General features: G+C 38.1%; 1 protein-coding gene across 2 annotated transcripts in view; it reads right to left on the bottom strand.

Moving 5' to 3' along the window:
* The window catches only part of LOC115449367, a 124484-nt gene that overhangs the window by 26440 nt on the left and 77648 nt on the right, over positions 1-20396 (bottom strand). For both annotated transcript variants that reach the window (XM_037443821.1, XM_030177168.2), the window contains 7 exons: positions 17061-17277; positions 9084-9202; positions 7284-7427; positions 5794-5941; positions 5206-5334; positions 4190-4381; positions 2112-2431 (listed from right to left, as the gene is read on the bottom strand). In XM_037443821.1, the coding sequence (XP_037299718.1) occupies positions 2112-2431; positions 4190-4381; positions 5206-5334; positions 5794-5941; positions 7284-7427; positions 9084-9202; positions 17061-17277 (1269 nt within the window). The remainder of the gene's footprint in view (positions 1-2111; positions 2432-4189; positions 4382-5205; positions 5335-5793; positions 5942-7283; positions 7428-9083; positions 9203-17060; positions 17278-20396) is intronic.

Consider the following 20396-nt stretch of genomic DNA (forward strand, 5'->3'; position numbering starts at 1 on the left):
CAGAGCGAATGACCAAAACAGTAGCACATCACGCGTTCATTAATAGCACAACTGAATACAGAATCAATACTGTATCATACCTTAACTAATTGCTTCCGCAATGTAGTGATAATCAATAACTATTACATACCAGGGCTTAATTTAATTAGGAGAAACATTTTAATTGCTTGTAGTATTCGCCTGATACTCGCATCTTGAGACCTTATGTATATGTATCGAATATAGGGTTACCACGCGTACTTTAAGATAAAGTATTGTAAGTTATTTGGGGTAATTATACTCTATGCTTTATGACAACAATATAGTACGCGAAAATACTTTATTCGTTTCGTTCGTCATCAAAACATCGTTCGTAAGATTTTTTCCGTAAAACAAGTAATGCCTGATGATATTTTTTAAATTATATGCATTAATTTTATTTTTATTTTCGTGTCCCTCCACGTCAGCATTCACAGTTTAAATTTTGTGATGAAGAATACGAAATGGCGAGACGACGGTAATAAATCTGATAATGTTATAAAATAGAATTAATTCGAATTTTATTTCAACACCATGCACTTTTTACCTTAAATTTACCAGTGCACTTTATTTGCCCAAAAAAAGGTGGCAACCCTAGTCGTATTGTCTCTCTCAATGTTAAGCAATATGCATCGCCGGGATCGGATTTAAAAGACATTATATTCAGGGTAATGAGTATAAAATATTTACTCATTAATTTTGAAAACAATGTATTAAAAAATACACCGTTGATATTGACAATTGTGCCAAATCTAAAAAAACGTTACATTAGAATACTAATCCAATTAAAAATATACTAATTTGGAGCTATGCGACTTTTCAAAATCTGTCCACAATTATTGACGGAGAAATTGGTGACCATACACAAAAAAGCAATCGAGCGTAGAACCTCTTTTTTTAAGTTGGTTATAAACATTATACTTAAGTGTATAATTAATTCAGTATATTTCGAAATATTTCGTCTAATCAAATTAGCACTTAAACTAAAACAGAGCGAAAACTCGACAAGTTTACATAGCCTAGAACTTGCCAACTTTGCCTGTCAAATCTAAACCATTTAGTAGTTAGACTCAACTCAAAATTTATAACTGTTTAAAAATTCATGAATTAGTTCTGTCGGCGAATCTAGTTCCACGATTGGACCTATCCAAACTTTACAATAGCAACTGACTTATATATTTTGTTAGATCTCTAGTGCACAGATATAAGTGAGTTTTCGTCTACGACTGGTTCCAACCAGCAAAATCGCGCTGTTAAGTATGGCACGGCTATTACTGCCATTTAAGATCAAGAGACTGTTTTATTTAGTATAGCACCGCGATTTTCAAATTCGATAGCTGCAATTAACACTACGCTTGAAAATATCAACTTTACAGGAGAGAGGTTTAAAGTGAAAAATATGATAAATTTTATAACACTAGCGCTTTCTTAATGAGCATTTTGTGTTATTCAAGAATTGTTAATTTTAAGGCTAAAAAGGGATTTTGTAAGCTTACAAAAGATAAAGAAGAAATAATTTTGCTTTCTAACGAAAATTTGCCAAATTCCACTTAGCTTAGTGTTAATTGCAGCTGTCGAATTCGTCGTCTTATTGTATAGGTTTTGCTTCCAGCTCCATATGGAACTTTTCACGAAACGAAGTCGCAGTATGCTTAGAATGTGATAAAAGACGACACGATGCCGTGACGTTTTATTGTGATTGGTTGAGAGAGTAGCACGTGACTGACGCATTGGTCTCTCGACCAATCACAAACATCAAAATTAAACGACATCGACTTACGAATCACCTTTTTTGGGACATTCAAAGGGGGCTATGCACTTTCCTGGTTTTAAAGTCATCTTTACTTTCATCAAACACTTCAATAGTACTAATAAACGTAGCATTCATACGTGTATCAACATTTATAATTAATATCTAAATTCCTTTAGCGTTTACTGCTTATAGCCTGACCAGGAAAATAAAAAAGCTGATTTCGGGTGCTACATCTATTGTTTCGTTTTATAATTAACTTTGTCAGTACCAGAAATGGTTTCGGTGTTACCAGAACGTATCATTTTAATAAACCTTCGCATATATTAGTAAAATTTCTCACCTTCGAACTAGAAATCGGCAGATCCTCCGCAGTAGGCACTTCCAATTCCTCATCATAGACATCATCATCCAAACCATCAGGTTTATCATAATCATCATCCTTAACAACATCCTTATTATAATCATAAGCATCTTTGACTTTGTCAACGTGTTCGAAGTCATCACACAGTTTGCTCTTAGACAGCCTGGATATCAGTGCTCCTTCGAGGTGCGGTGGTGTGGTGCAAACTGCAGCAGACTTATCTACTTGGGACAAGTTTCCTGCCTCGCGGAGCCATCGCGCAAATCCGGCCATTAGGCAGTCGCAATTAAGTGGATTATCTGAAAGAGATCAGTTGGTGATTCTGGGTAGGTTATGTAGGTATCAATTCTGGTTGGAATTAATTTTGCGGATTAAATTATACCTATAGCTTTTGCTAGCAGTTTCGCTTGCGTTTGAAAACACTCATAGAATTCTTGTGGTAATTGGTTGAGTTTCCAAAATTACCTCAGACAAAAATTCAAATGTATCTCTAAATGTAGTACTATGGAAAGAGCCATTGAGATATTTTTTTTTTATTTTTTTATTTATTAATTTATTTAAGATATGGAGGGCTCACAGCTAAACAAACCTAAATGACATTAAGCCAGTTGACTGATAGCTAAAACAAGTCTTCACTTATAGTAATCTTATAAATAAAACTGAGCAAACTAGGACTGTAGCTAATAAGGCAATTGCAATTCAGTTTAAATAATATAAGAAATGCCATGAGGAAAGACAATATAAAACGTAAAATATAAAAATACGATCAAAATGTTTACAAGAACAGACCACCTATGTATTTTTAAAAAAACAAGGCTTAAGCACCTTCATGCCGAGGACACGCTAGTTGTAAATGGACCAAAAACAATTTGATATTAACATAATATTTCGATTAAATTTGATTGATAAAAAGAAATCCTTTAATAAAGTTCACTCATAAATAACATTACGTTATCCAAAAAATCCAAATCAATCATAACCTAAAATTGTAACTTATAAACCATAAAAATTACATATTCATAGCCTCGATAATACCCAGCTGAAAGGAAATTCCCACTGAATAGTAATAAAAGGTGTCAGAAGCCTATACTGTGAATATTTCACACAAAACCCCCATAAAAATACGAGCACAATAGCAGAAATAGTTAAAAGTCATCCAACAATAACGGCTTGCCGTTTGGGCGCGTCGAACAAAGGCCACGACGTCACCTCGCTGAAATGTCGAGCATCGACAAATATCTTGCTGATACACAGCTGATGCGGATGATCAATAAATATTAGGACTAGTATAGTAATTTTTCATAGAAGAATGTCAAAACTATTTGTTTCCTTGTCTATATCTAATTGCTTTGAAAAAGTTTCAATTTAATCAAATATAATATCCGCCCTATTTCATACTATCTCTCGTGCTATATACGTGGTTCTTCTATTACTGAAAGGATTTACTCCTTAGTCCACCACGCTGGACTAGTGCGGATTGGTATTCACATACTCTTAAAATTCTTATTCAGAAATTTGCATGTATGCAGGTTTCATCGTGGTATTTTCCTTAACCAGTAAAGCAAGCGATTATTCACATAGAATACTCACGTAACTTAAGGAAAGTCACATTGACATTATAAAATAAATAAATTAATTAATTTAATTTTATCAAATTTACTTTACCATTCCTATATTATTCGAATAACGACAACCACAACTAACACTTACATTGTAATAAATCTTCTATTAATAAATAAAGTATAAATATAATTGCTTAAAATTAAATACTATGATAACAGACTATATCTATTTGAATTTCCCGGTTTTATTAATATGTTGAATACTATTACATTGAACCTTTGTTTTACTAGGAAGACAACTGATCATAAAAGCTGAGTAAAATAATTTCCGCCTCAAGCATAAACAAAATTAGGTTCTGAAAATGAAGTGGTAAATGAAAAGAATTTTGAAATTAGAACTTACACAACAAGGAGAGAAAAAATGTTTGAACAAATATTCACCGTTCTTACCACCCATAAATCCCCACAAAACGCGTATCATCGCATCGCCATTACCTTCAATAGTGAATCGTCCAAGGTCCTTGTGCTGCGCCAGGGCCCCATCATCTATCATCGACACATCATTATCGTGGAGGAACAGCTCTGTCAGACTGCGCAACGACTTCAGAGGCTCAGCTGATAGGGAACGGAGGAAGTTGTGAGACAGATCCAGGTGGATGAGGTTCGTCAATTGGGCTAGTGATGCTCCTGAAATTTGGGATTTGGTTAATGATGTTGGATTTAGTTTTGGTTTTAGTTCTGTCTCTGGTCCTCTTTCTTGGAATGGGTGCATATTAATGAGGAACTTTTCATCAACCAGATTATGCATACATTCATTTTTTTATTAAAGAAATTTAAACTAAATAGTTTATTAGAATATATTTAGGCTGCTTTCCCCATTAAAGGCTTTCATTAACTGTGAGTAAATATATATCTTTAAAACATATTTTTTCTGCTTACCTATGGAACCTAAACCTTCAGTACTTTGTAATCCTAATAATTTTTTATTTCATGTATATTTATGAATCATTAATTGATATTTACATTCCGACCTCTGTTTCAAGGCCATGCTATATTATAAAAATTCTAACCTCCAAATAAGTAATATGACATTTTATATTACTAACATATTGATGAGTAAGCCTTACAAGATAGTTTGTATCTTTCATGGCAGTAACGGAAATACCATTGGCGAAACATGGATGTAATCATTGAACACCTACCTACGCCTACAAACATTTGTGACTGTATTTAAATTAAGACTTTTATGAGGATGCAATATATATTTTGGTTGTGCATCCGCCTTGTGAAATTCCTTGCCGGAATAAACGTCTATGATACTTTTTTCGCCATTTATTACGACTACCTTTCTGTGAGATTGAACTCAAAACTACTACCTTTCAAATACACTACCAACATCAACAAGAAATTGTAAGATTACTTCGGCAATTGACTAGTCAACTATACACACTATACTCGTTTCTCTGCCTTCCCCTACAGGAATAAACGGGAGATATATACATAATACTTACCAGACACCGCAACAATTTCATTATGAGACAAATCCAGGCTCGTCAAGTTGGCTAGGTGTTTGAAAGCATAGTCTTCTAGTACGTCGATCTGATTGTTGTGTAGATTCAGATTAGTCAAGTTCGTCAGACCTGAAATGTGTGTGCTTTTAAACATAAAACTTTAGCATGAGCTACTGAGAACCAAAAACACCATGGCAGCAACTATTCATTGTAGTAACTAAGTTGCCATAGCCATAAGCGGCGATATCCTAGTTGGATGTGGAACGGATTGCCGAGACGAATATCCGCAGATTCAAATCCCCAGGACACACATCCCTGACTTTTCTAAAAATTATATGTGTATTCTTTGTAAATTAACGCTTCCTTTAACGGTGATGGTAAACATTATGAGAAAACCTGCATACCTGAGAAATTCTCTATCAAAATTTTGAGGGTGTGTGAGGTCTACCAATCCGCACTAGGCCAGCGTGGTAAGTCCTCATGCCTCTCAATAGTAGAAGAAGCCCATGCCCAGCAGTGGAACAGTTTATAATACAGAGCTGATATTATTATATTATTAAGTTGCCATATTTTTAACAGAATCCATACCAGCTAGCGCTCCTCGTCGTATGCTGGCGAAAGTGTTGTCTGATAGCTGAAGGGTCGACAGATGAACCAGCGTTGGAACGGTGGTAGGACCCAACGGACCTTCCAAAGCATTGCTGGATAAATCCAGGTCTCGTAGCATATGAGCCTCCTGTGGAATAAAAATAGGTCATAATCACATTTTTTTTTTATATCAAACTAGGTTATGTTCACTGTTTCGCTTGCGTTAAAAAGTTTTCCAATGACCGAAGGAAATAGAGATTCACTTTTATATATACCTTTTGCTCGCGGCTTTGCCCGCGTAACTGAGTTTTCCTGGATAATTTTTTTTCTGACTTACCTGATATATATCGTTATATTATGAACCAAAATTACACAAAATAATTATAAATTATAGCCTATGTGTTTTTTTGATGTATAACCATTATTACTGTAAAGTTTCATTCAAATCCGTTTCGTAGTTTTTTCGTGAAAGAGGAACAAACATACATACAGCCATCCTCACAAACTTTCGCATTTATTAATTAGTAGGATAAATGGTAAGATATCGAAAATCAGCCAGTGAGAAAACGTCTAAATTTTTTTACAACTAGTAATAATAAAGTAAATTACAAGCCATAACAATTCCCAAATTGGACGTTACATCGCACACCATCTTCATATAATTGACGCGTAGTAATTAAAGTTATCCCTTGCCTTGAATATCTTTTCATTAACAAACCCAATCAGCTTCGGGCTAATAGTGAGGCTCAACTAAAATACCTAGGGGCTTATAACACGAGTTATATTTTCATTATTATATCCAATTATGAAACTCCATTTGTACGTTTTAGATTGTTACAGTTGATTAGTCGATTATTGTTTAAAAGGTAATTAACCTATTGTCAATTTTAAATTACCTATGGTTTTAAAGTTAAAGTAAATTAATCTTCCTAGCCAAATTTCCGGCCATAGTGAGCAATGTCAACGGAGATCAGCCAAGTACGCAGGATATATTATTATAATGCACAAGTGTGTGCGCAATATACAGGTGCACTCTCTGTTCCTTCACTCTCATAGTCCGGTGAGACGGTAATTCGACATGACCGGAGAGAGATCAGGCGCAGGACTAACCGCTTTACGTGAAAAAACCCAGTCACAATTATTTTGAGCCGACCCGGGATTCGAACCCAGGAACCCAGCGCGGTACTCGTACCGTGTACAATTACAACTACGCCATCGAGGCAGTTAAAGAAGATAAAATAACAGCTAAAATAAAAGCCAAAAGACGTGCCACAATATAAACGTCACTAGACAATCATTACTCCATAAGATAGACGCGACAATTTTACATTGAAAACTATTTAACTCAAAAATTTACACTTTTAACAGTTCTCAATACAGTCTCCGAATGACGCGTACTTTTATTGCAAAAATATATTACCTCATTCAATATTCCTAGATGTAAACGCTACAATAATTGTGAGGTTAATTAAGTCCCTTGTAAGGCTTACCTTAAGCGAAACCAAAGCAGGCACTTTGAGCAAATTGCCCCGCAGACGTAGAACAGCTAATTTCACTAATGGCTTGAATGCTTCTTCTGATATGTCTGTCAGCTGGTTGTCGCTTATATCCAGATATGTCAAGTTTCGTATGCCCTGCAAGGAAAATTTAGATTTATCAATCAATTAATTTGGAATTGGGTTTGAAGTTTATTAAGGAAACGTTGACATACCTACACTTTTAAGATTACAGAAACCAGTATACTGCAGTGGCGAAGCGTCAATACAACCGGATCCCTATCGGCTTACCTTTTTTTTCTGTTAAATTGGACGCGATATGTTAACTAAGGCAATTTCTTTATCGGCCTCGGCTTACCTTTTGAATAATTTCACCCTTCGCTACTAGTACGCTGGTAGGTCGTATGAGAGTGGCCGACTGAGTGGGTGCCAGAGCAAAGTCTGTTTCGTCGTCAAAGCAGCAGGGTACATTGTTGTCTGAGTTTGAATGGCATTATAGCCAACGTAATTTCTGGGCATTATGAGACTTTTCTTAGGATGACGCACGCAGTGGAGTGCTGCAGTACTTTGTAATTGAAAGTACTGTATGGTGTTGCTATTATTTATGGGCGATCGTATCGCTTACCCGCCGCAAGCGAGCAGCGTCCCTCGTCATTCAATTGTAATAAAATGGTATTGATGCGTTTTGTATGTGTGAAATTGTAGAAAAGCCCTTAACCTCTATTCCTTATTAAGACGAGTTGATTATTACTGAACATTTTATAGTCTAGTTGATTTTCTGATCTATAGTATAATATATACGCTCGATATTTACAAACATTACTATATTCTGTTGTCTCATGACTACTTCGGTGGTGGAGTTGTATTGCGGGCGCAGTACGACAGCACTATGACGTCTTGAATTCAAATCCCGGGCAAAGTAATATTTGGGTTTTTCTTCTCAGTATCAACCCAGTGTTTGGGATTTGTCTCCGATATGGCCAGTGGCTCGCCCTCTATAGCATGAGAGGGAACACAGGCGAAAACTGAGTGCCCTAGTTTTATCACCGCCTAACCCTTCGGAGATAAAGCCGTGATGTGAATTTATTTTAGTTTGTGCTATCGTAGAGACTACAAGCAACTTTATTATCACTTAAAATAATGAATAGTTATTTCCAGTAGTTTCAAGACTAGAAACAAACGCTATACGTCCAGTTTTACACTAATCCTTCCTCTTTTTCAACAGAGGCTTAATGTGGGGGTTTAAAGAAGAATTAAGTGAAGGGAAAACCTTTTTAACTACACTAACAGAGATCGGAAACAAAAGCCCAAAGAAAAATAAAACGTTTCAAATAGTTTTGCAGCAAAATCTTCCTTAGTTTGTTATAATATATGCAATTTGGATTCTAGTAGTATCTAGAGTTGTCAGAGACTAAACGAGGCCTTATTGAAGTAATTTAGACCTTCTGACAGTTCTCTAAAGGACACTTTTAAATATTTATTGTTGACAACATATCTTCAAATTTTAAGAAAAAACAAAACACACATCACGCATTTATCCCCAAAGGCGTACGCAGAGTCGCGACCAGGGCACCCACTTTTCGCCAAGTATGTTCCGTCGCATGATGTGATAGGGGGCGAGCCTGTCGCCATGTCAGGCACAAATTCCAGACTCCGACTGATACTAAGCAGAAAGCCCAAATATAACTGCGCGACCTGAGATTCGAACTCAGAACATCAGAACGCTGCCGTACCATGCAGATCAACTATGCCACCGAAATATTCATATTTTATAATTTAAAAAGTCAATCTTACCTTAAAAGAATTGGGGTCTAGAGTATGTATCTTGTTGTTGGATAGATCGAGCCGGTCGAGGTTCCAGAGGCGTGTCAAAGCCTCAGTCGGGACTGACGGCAATTGATTATTCGGCAGACCTGTGGCAGACATACAAACTTGAGACAATAAATCTAAACGACGATATTTTCAAATAAAATTAAAGGCGAAATGTCACTATTTATGAATAGGGTAGTTTCCTATGTTTGTTTTAGTTTATTATTTTATATATAACAGAAAATAATTTTATAGTAAACCGGATGGCGATGTTGCCAGACCGGACAACTCGCGGCCGTCTTCCCGCGCGTTTTGCCGAGTGACGCGTAGTGCCGTCCCGCTCGTACACGTGTGTGTCCCGCGCGGCGACGGTGTTGGTCGTACGCGCCACTCGGTGTTAGTCGGCGTCCGTTTTCCCTTCCGAGCGGACCGTGTGTTGTGTGCGAAGTTAAGTGTTCCCTGAGTGTTTCTCTTGTTGTATGTATATGAGTGTATGCCCCTCATATTTGGCGCTCCAACGATAAAATGGATACACGAAGTCGAAGTCGCCAGCGTCGGGACGAGTTCGTCGCCATTCCGGCCACGTTTACCGCTGCCGCCCCGACCGCGCCTCCCTCGACACACAACTCCGACTGTGGTAGTCCCATCGCCTCTGGTACCGGCGATGACCCGACACCGCAGCGCTCCCGCCGCGTGCCCGATATCGCGGCGCAGCAGCCACATCAACCCCAGAGGGGACCTTTTAGCCAAGATAGTGTGACAGCCATTTTGTCGGCATTACAAAGGTCACAAAACGAAGCCCTTCGCGATATAATGGAGACCGTAATGCGAAGTTCAACATCCACATCTAACGACGCGACCTTGGCTCGCTGTAAGGCCACGTTTAGCGGATCACCAACGGAGTCAGTGACCACGTTCATAGATAGCATCGAAAGCTACATCGACTGCTGTAAGGTGTCGGACGCTAATACGATCAAAGGCATGTCGATGCTGCTCAGTAAGGACGCCGCAATCTGGTGGCAAGGAATCAAGAGCCAAATTAACAGTTGGACCGAGGCGAAAGACAACTTAATCAGCGCCTTCGGAGACCGCCGCCCGCCACATAGAATATACGTCGATATTTTTAAAAATCCGCATCGCGACGAAAATACCGATCTGTTTGTGGCTAAAATACGATTATTATTTTCAAAATTGCCAAAAGGAGACTTGTCGGAAAATGCCGAACTAGATATAACATACGGCCTTTTGAATCCTAAAATTAAAAAACGGCTCCGCAGAGAAGAATTCTCGTCATTCAACGAGCTCCTAAAACTGGCGAGAAGCGTGGAAGACTCCAATAAAGAAAAGCGTGGTTCTGATCACGCCACACACGCCCCATCGCCAGGCCCCCGTAACACAATCACACAAGTACGTGCCGGCCGCGCTCCCGCGCCGCCGACACGTGTTGCTACGCGCTCCCCGATCGCCCCGCCGAGTGCCGCCGTCGCTGCGACGCACCGAGCCACGCAGGCCGACGCGACATCGACGACACCAGTCATCACATCACCAGCTAGTACATCCAGTGCTGCGAAGATGTATCGTCCGCAGTGTACATACTGTCGGCGGTACAACCATACGAGAGACCAATGTCGTAAGTTGGCAAATCGAGGTGAGTCCAGCTTAACTAACATTCCCGCGCAAGTGTGTGATAATAGTGAAATAAATAAAGAAAGCTTTTATAGTGTCGAATTTTCGCATTCGAATAATAACGTACGTTCGCTAAAGTGTTCAATCGGTGGTGGTCAGTCAAATAAACATTTAAACGCTATTGCAACTAACAGAATGTCTAAGCATATTGCTAATAATAATAATGATAATTATAGTTTAAGAGCTAGTCATAATAATATTTTTCATTGTACTTATAATAATTGTAGTACGACAGCTAGGGTCTCACAAAAATCACTTCAAGGTGTAAACTATAATTCAAAGTATGTAAATTGTATGGATCCGAGTGAATATGTACGTAACTCAAAAATTTATAATTTTCGTAATTGTATGGATCCTAATGAATATGTACGTAACTCAAAAATAAATAATTTTTGTAATTGTATGGATCCTAATGAATATGTACGTAACTCAAAAATAAATAATTTTCGGAATTTGTCTAAGATTAAAAAAAATGTTAATAGATTTAAGAATTATGGTTATTGTAATGATTGTATATGTAGTGGGGACATTGTAACGTTGGAAGACGGTAGTGAGAGGCCAGTTGCATGTCGTGAAGTTCGTCCTATTTTCAAAATTAATATTTTGGGTGTTACTGGTACAGCTTTAATAGACACCGCCGCGAAACATTGCATTGCTGGTCACACGCTGTATGTTCTCCTTCTACGAAAAGGTCAACCCCTTGTTCCCTCAACGCGTAAGATCAAGCTTGCTGATGGCTGTGTGCGGGACATGGAAGTTCTTACTACTACTTTAGCGGTGAGTTTAGACCATAAAATCATTAAGATACCATTCCTGATTTTTCCCGATTCCAATAATAATGAAACACTCCTAGGAATTGATTTTATTACAGCTGCAGGAGTTGTTATTGATTTTAATAAAGAAATTTGGTATTTTAGTAATAATAATACTATTAAACATAAACTACTTTTTGAACCTACTGCAAAACATATAAGCTGTTCTACTGCGAATGTTCTTCGTGATGATGAAGGATCCCAACTTCATCCAGCTGAGCGTAGAGCGCTCGCTGAAGTCCTCGTCAGTCACGAGAATGTCTTCAAAGCAGGGGAGGTCCAACCCGTACGCAGAGCACCGCATCGATACAGGTAATCATCCACCTATAGCAGTGCCGCCGTACCGGCTTACACCAGCGAAGAAGGAGTTGATGCAGCAGGAAATAAATAAAATGCTAGATGATGACGTCATCGAAGCATGTGAATCAGCTTGGTGTGCACCGGCATTGATGGTGCCGAAGTCGAATGGTACAATTCGATTCTGTGTAGATTACAGACGCCTTAACGCAGTCACCAAGTCTGACACTTACCCGATGCCACGCATCGATGAGCTCTTACAGTCAACGAAAAGGAATTGCTATATGAGTACATTAGACCTTCAGTCTTCTTACTGGCAAGTAAGTATTAAGGAGTCTGACAAAGACAAAACTGCCTTCATATCTCCTCTCGGCACCTACCGATTCAAGAAGATGCCGTTCGGTCTTAAAACGCGCCGGCAACCTTTCAACGACTGATTGACCGACTTCGTTCTTGTGCAGCCCTGAAAGATGTAACAATTCTAGCGTACTTAGACGATATTTTAGTAATCTCTGAAGGATTCCAGAAGCACCTAGAGGACCTAGAACTGGTGTTGGCACGTCTTGAAGAATTTAATCTTCAAGTGAATCGCGGTAAGTGTGTTTTGCGAGAGAGAGGGTGAAATACCTTGGCCACATCATAACCCAAAATGGTATTTCCACTGATCCACAAAAGGTGAGTGCAGTTTTAGACATGAAAGAACCTTCTAATCTAAAACATTTACGAACCTTTTTGCAAACTTGCTCATGGTTTCGAAAATTTATCCCAAATTTTTCTAAAGTGTCCGAGCCTTTAACACGCTTGACAAGAAAAAATCAAGTATGGACATGGGGTTTGGAGCAATCCCAAGCTTTCAGTGAGCTAAAACGATTGCTCACTTCAGCACCGATACTGGTTCAACCTGACTTCAACAGCCCTTTTATTCTGCGGATAGACGCAAGTAACTTCGCCTTAGGCGCAGTATTGCTACAGGAGAAGGTAAGCAGGAAAGGCCGATTGAATATGCCAGTCGACTCTTAAACAATGCTGAGCGCAACTACTCGACTACAGAACGGGAAGCGCTCGCCGTTGTCTGGGCAGTCGAGCGTTTTCGGGCATATCTCGACGGTCAGCCAGTAATCATCGGAAGTGATCATCAACCACTTCGCTGGCTATTATCTTTAAAATCGCCAACAGGTAGGTTGATCCGTTGGGCGTTAAAACTCCAGTCCTTTGATATCAAGTTTGAATATACACCGAAAAGCCAATGTTGTTGCAGACACTCTCAGCAGACCAATCTGTTCGAGTGAGACTCGCAACGAGTGTGGTATTTGTTCCACTATATGTGACCTACCGACTAAGTCGCCAAGCCGAATAAGACAAGAGCAACTGGCCGATCCCGAGCTGATGAAAATTTTAAAGAACTTGAAGGTACTGACGAAGTCGCTTCACAGACATGGTGTGAACGCGGATACCTCATGGATCAAGGTGTTTTATATAGGTATAACCCGGATTCAGAAAGCGAGTGTCCCCAACTCGTCATTCCAGCGGATCAAGTAATTAATATACTTAAGGAACTGCACGACTCTCCGTTAGCAGGCCACCCTGGAATCGATCGAACGTACCAAAAGGTAGCGCAATTATATTATTTTACAGGAATGCGAAGAATAATAGCTGATTATGTAACAGCCTGCATTCACTGCCAACGCTATAAGGCATCAAATGCCAAGCCACCTGGCCTTTTTACAAACTCCGGTGATGAATCAAAGGAATGAAGTGCTCGCTATAGACCTTTTTGGCCCTTTACCAGAAGGAAGCCAAGGGGAGCGTTGGGTTCTTCTTATTGAAGACACAGCCACACGCTGGGTAGAATTATTCTCTCTTCAAGATGCCACAGCAGAGGCGTGTGCCCGTGTCCTAATAGAAGAGTACTTCTTACGGTTTGGTTTGCCTCGTCGAATTATATCTGATAATGGTGTGCAATTTGTCTCTGCAGTCATGCAACAATGTATGTCCGTTCTGGGTGTAAAGCAAAACTTTGTTCCTCTTTACCACCCCCAGTCGAACCCCGCAGAACGCAAAAACCGAGATCTTAAGGCAATGTTAGCATATTTGGTGGAAGAAGATCACACATCTTGGCCGAAGAAGCTGCCACTAGTCCGCTTCGCCCTGAATAGTTCCAAATGTAGAACTACAGGTAAGTCACCAGCATACTTGACCATTGCCAGAGAAATGAGATCTCCCACAGAAGTTACACATGACATTCGGGCCATCCTGGACAAAGGAAATTTTGTCCCACAAATAACTCCTTATCTTAGGAAATTCGTTAACTCCCTTTCGGCTATCCGTGAACGTGTTGAAATACAACAGGATAAGACGAAAAAGTATGCTGATCAATCTCGCCGCCCTGCAGAATCTTTTCAAGTAGGTGATTTGGTACTCCTTAAATCCCATGTGCTTAGCAACGCGCCGAAGAACGTGACAGCTAAATTCTGCGCCAAGGCGTGATGGACCATATCAAATTTTGAATAGGGATAGTCCGACAACTTATACGTTGTCTCGTGTGGACCAGCCCAATGAAATCCTCGGTAAGTACCATAACCAGGATCTTTTTATCTATAGGAGTAAAGACGACCGCTCATCCCTTCCTAATCCCGTTCTTCCCAAAAAGAAGCGTGGACGCCCCGCTTCTAAAGCAAAGGGCCTAGTCCAGGAACGAGGACGTTCTCCTGAACTAGAGGGGGAGCATATAGTAAACCGGATGGCGATGTTGCCAGACCGGACAACTCGCGGCCGTCTTCCCGCGCGTTTTGCCGAGTGACGCGTAGTGCCGTCCCGCTCGTACACGTGTGTGTGTCCCGCGCGGCGACGGTGTTGGTCGTACGCGCCACTCGGTGTTAGTCGGCGTCCGTTTTCCCTTCCGAGCGGACCGTGTGTTGTGTGCGAAGTTAAGTGTTCCCTGAGTGTTTCTCTTGTTGTATGTATATGAGTGTATGCCCCTCATAATTTTACAAATAAATTCTTCTGTGAAATCAGCATCAAAATTGGTTGAAAAATAAAGCAGTTATTCATATTTGAAATATTGTTGTGAGCAAAAGTAGGGTTATCACGCTGTCCTATTCTCACTCATGCAGCGTTATGCGTTATGGCCGGTGGCATTGGGTGACGTCACATTTCACTATTACTGTAATTTGACAGCTTCCCTTTCCACCAACATTCAAAGTTTTATAACTTATATATTATTGCGTGGATTTTGAATTTTTTTTTCGATAGATTTTGAAAGAAATACTTTTTTGATAAAGGTATTTAAAAAAGGTCGTCAACTACCCTATTCCGCCAGCTCTTAAGTCTACTCAAATATGACGTTAATGCAACACGCTTTTTAGTTATTTCAGAAATGATATCGCTTTAATTTTATAACTGGGCACTGGACCGTGAATTGGCATCAACATATTCGATTCTCATTTCACAAATAATTATATATAAGTACATAATATAATGTATAATTATCTTAAATTGAGAATATTAATATTAGTGTCTATGGCTAATTTATTTTTTTAGGCTTGCAAAGCATCGGTGTATTTTTAATCGGAAGTGAGCGGTATATAAAAATTAATAACAAGTGACCTGTTCGTTTAATGCTTAATAAAAAAGACAATTAATATTGACAGATAATCAATATTAATTGTCTTTTTTGGTTAGCACTGATTGGCAAGATAAAGACGGGACAAAAATAGAAAAATAAATGTGTTATTTTTGATTTGCCAACGAGTTCTGCTGATAGACAATATTTAAAAAAAAAACAATCGCTTGACAATTCTTTTTTTGCAAACGTAAAAAAATAAAGAGTACTATATTATTTTTCTTAATTATTATTCTTAATTTTGGGGTTATAATTATGTTAGACCTCATATTCGATTGTAACCTCTTTTATGAGGAATAAATAAGAAAATATAAACGCGACAGTGCAATTTTACTTAACATATTATGTAGCATTGTATTAACACTGCCAAGCTGATTCCAAACCAAACATAAACATAGCTTTTGTAAGGGAATATCTTGTCATCTGTTTAATTAGAACACAGCCATGTTGATAAATTTGCAGTGAATTAATAGAAGCAAGGAGTGAGGTAACAGCAGTACTCTAGCCACAAACCCGCTTTGTTATGAAGTCCGGGCCTTTGGGAAATCATAATGCTTTACGTAATTATAATGGCCGTGGACTTAAAGAGAATAATTACCGTATAGTATTAAATAAAAAAAGTTATTTGTTTCCCACGAATCTTTACTTACTACGAGGTTTTGTTCAAAGTTATTTTGGGATATAAGTCCAAATTTATATTTTCCCGGGATAAAACTGTGATTTTTTTTAAAGTTAGAGTTCTAGTAATACATTGGTGAAAACTACATCAAATTTCATGCAGAAGTTTTTGTGTAAAGCACACACAAACATATACACATACATAGTATCACGCCTCTATCACATAGGATAGGCAGAGACTATGGATTGCCACTTTGCACGATTCTGGCATACTTGGCGCGCTCGTCTACCTTCATCAATCGTTTTATCCATTCCTTGCCGGTTCCGGGTACTTTTGACCTGGCCTTTCCTAAGAATGTCATCAAATATCTGACATTCGAAGGAAATTCGACAAAAATAATAATACCTAAAAACTGTTTTTTTGGCTTCTATTGCTTTAGCAGAGACCCCTCATATTATTTTTCTTCAATATCTGTAATGTACAGACGGCCTGTTACAATTCTATTATATGTAAAGATCTCACATCTGTTTTCAGTCGACAATAGTTATTGCTCGTATAAAATAAAACATGAACAAAATAAAATTGAAAATTGCAATAATAATATTGTTTATGTGTCTGACTTTTATTCTCTCGGGTTATATTTTATTTGATGGATACCTTTTATCCAACAATAGCAAAATTAGGCCTTAATAAAATTCTAATTCTTGACTGATAGTAGCTTATACCGATACTGTAGTAACAATTTTGCACTGTTTCTTTTAAGGCACTAGACTTTAATTACCAATGAAAAAATAGCGTTACTGGCCACATATATAACAAGAAGTACCTTATAAATTAACCATAAAACAGGTTATTATTGTGTAAAAGTTACATTGATTCGAAATATAAATTTTCTGGTATCCGTTAAATTAAAAATATATACTCACCCAAAGCCATCAAAGTCGCCGATAGACTATTGAACGCGCCCTGCTGCACCCGCCTAATGTCGCCTGACGACACAACCAGCCCGTGGAGCGCTACTCCAGCCAACTCCTGCACCGAGCCAGCAGAGAGCATGGACACTCCTCGCAGAGAACAGTCTAGAAGAGACACCGCAGTATTCTTGTTCCTAGCTCTCTGCTCTCTTAGATGGCGGCCGATTATCTGCAGACAAAAGTATCAAACGTCTTTTTTTTTTTCTTCACAAATTGATTATACGAAACCAATTATGAATTAGTAAGTATTTATTTTTAATTTTTTTTGCACCGTCTGTTGACTGCTTTACGTGCTATGTGCTCTGCTAACGGTCATTTTATCTTGCTACTGCGCTGAGTTATGGTCAGCAGTCGATTTCCAAAGGTTGAAGAAGAACATGAATACATTTGTAGGCTTCCGTACCACATAAGGAAGAGTATGAGATCACTTTTTGTCTGTAAGTCAAGACATTTTTTCACAGGAACGCGAAACAATATAAATTTGTTTATATCAAATACTTGGGACTATGGTATCTTTCAGCTGTGATAAAATCAAACTTGTAAGTTTAGGAAATCAAAAGATATAACCGTTTATATCCCATATTTTGTTATGGAATAATTAATTAAACAGTAAGAAACCAGTATTTGTGCCAAAACAATAAAAAAAAAAACAGTTTTAAAATTGAAACTGGTCATTTTAATATAACGCTCAAAGCGTTGGTAACAAATTAATACATGAAAGTCAAATAGATAGATCAGTAGAGTGTAAAATAAGAATTACTTGTTCACGGACAGTTTCAACTAAAATCAATTCCAATCGAATAAACCCAACTATCGCCATTGAAAGCAAACTTGGAAACACATTTTAAGTGCCAATGAAACGTAGAATATTGTTCCTTTCAAATTGTTATTCTAAAGACCGTCAATACATAATAATGAAGGTTGAAATTCGCCTTAGTATGACGCTATGACATCTTCGCACTGAATGATTGAGAACGGCTCAGAACAATTTTAATAGTATATCATATAATACGGTAGGTATGACGTATACATACGAGAGTTTGGCTGGAAAAACCCCACCATAGCGTCTATTTCTGCTACCAAGCAACATTATAACCAGTAAATTTTCTAGGCCAGGAATAATGAACCAGCAGCACGCAACAAAATAATTCGGGCAGGCCGATAATAATTGAGAGAATCCCTACAAGAATAGTAATGACCTAAAAAACGGTCTCCAGACAACCTCCTTTGAATGGCTAAGGTCAGCCCAGGATGGAACAATACAGGCATTTTTTTTTAAATGGCACCCTATGAACGGGTGTGTTGCGGGGTATTGCGGAAGGGGACTAATCCAAACATTTGCCCCGACGCTATCCATAGTAGTGTGCGTGTGCATTTATGCTGCTCACGCACACGTCTTCACGGATGAAATAATATATAACCCTGTACAAAGCATTATGAGACGTAACGCCTAATATTTTAGGGAGGACAGTGCCACGCATTGCTTAGCAGTTCAAAGTTCAAGTGATAAGACGCAGGACCAACGGCTTTACATGCTTTCCGAGGCACAGGGGTATCATACCGCCAACCTCCTCACTCCGATCTGTAACTGAGTATTTTTGAGATGAAAAACCCAGTCACCCTATGTCTGGCACGACCCGGTATTCGAATCTGGGACTTCAGCGCTGCAGTCGTACCGCTTCCGTGATAAACCACCGAGGTAATCGCACTGATTGCACATTTATTTCAAAACTATTTCTCCTTTTACTTCTAAATCACAATCCAATTCCATGCTTAAGAATACTTTTACAACCATTCTCAATACTATATATTTGTACCTATTCCTACAATAAAGATATTGGAGTAAGTGAAAACGCCTTCCTTACCAAGGAATTAGATATCAAATAGACCAAACAGGGACTATTAAAGGGATCGTGTTTGTATTGCGCCGATGGACATTGATTTCGACTATACCTTTTGATGGGTCTTACTAAAGAAACTCGAATGTGTTAATATAAAAGCCTTTCGAGAACTTGTTAAATTGTAGAGTTATCCACAAAAATAAATACACAAATTCAAAATTTAATGTAGCTTATATTTTAAGTCCTTGTTTTTGCTTCTACTCTAAATTAAGGGGAACTCGAAGGTGGTAGTACGAATGTATTTCGAAAACTTGTTTACATGTTTAATTATCCAAAAAATAAATACAGAAATTTAAAATTTAAAGTAGCTTATTTTTTATGTTCTTGTTTTCTTTCGCTAAATTAAATAATAAATTGAATTAAAATAAATACCTATATACGAAAAATATTACAATCAAGCTTGATGCGTGTTATATTTAATATATAAATCGGAGCTTTATATTTACCCGGGAGAAAAAAATTGCCTACAGCACGCAGGAGTAATGGATTATTACCAATAAGTTCCTGAAATTAGCCCGTTTAATGTGTCTTTATTCGACTATTTAGCGGCAGACTTTACAATTTTACATTATTTTTTCGCGAATCATTTAAAACAGACGGACTTCAATTCAAATTTCACTGCTAAAACCTCTAATAAAATACGTAAGCTATTATCGGCTTCTTATTGCGTCTAAAGGTAGGCGAGCTAACGGCCCACCTGATGTGAAGTTGTCTCAGTCGCCCATGGACGTCGGCAATGCCACGGGAATAGCCAAGCCGTTGCCTACCTACCTATTATCACTACTATTATAAAGCTACAATTCTTTTAAAGTTCATATAAATGTAAAACTGAACTCACACTTCGGATGCGATTCTGAAAATCGGTTAATTGAAAGCTACATTACGTCGAAGTGTTTTTTTTCCAAAAAGCGGCTTTATCCCGATACATCGAAATCAGGCCGAATCCTTACAAAATAATTACTCGAACTGTATAATTCTCAATAATATTAAAAATAAATATACGCCATTCCGAGAATCATCAAAGGAATGATATTCCTTATGCACGCATACACAGTCTTTAACATTTCATTACAATGATATGTGTAAAAGACATGTTGTATATTTGACATTTACGTAGTATATGAAAATGACACAATTGCTATAATATCATGTATTCAGATTCTATATGTTCTTTATGTCATTTTCTTCTCTTTCCTCTTATACAATTTAATATTTGATAGAAAGAGACAGCACACAATATTATGGGATTCGGATATTAAAACTTCTGAGCCTTTATTTAGTACTAGTTGACCCGATAGACGTTGTCCCGTCTTAACTATGAATTTGCAGCGCGCATTCTGACATTCGCTGATAGTTATTTCAAACAATTGACAGTTACATAAAATTA

The sequence above is a fragment of the Manduca sexta genome, chromosome 5 (genome assembly GCF_014839805.1).
Source record: "Manduca sexta isolate Smith_Timp_Sample1 chromosome 5, JHU_Msex_v1.0, whole genome shotgun sequence".
Taxonomy (NCBI): Eukaryota; Metazoa; Arthropoda; class Insecta; order Lepidoptera; family Sphingidae; genus Manduca; species Manduca sexta.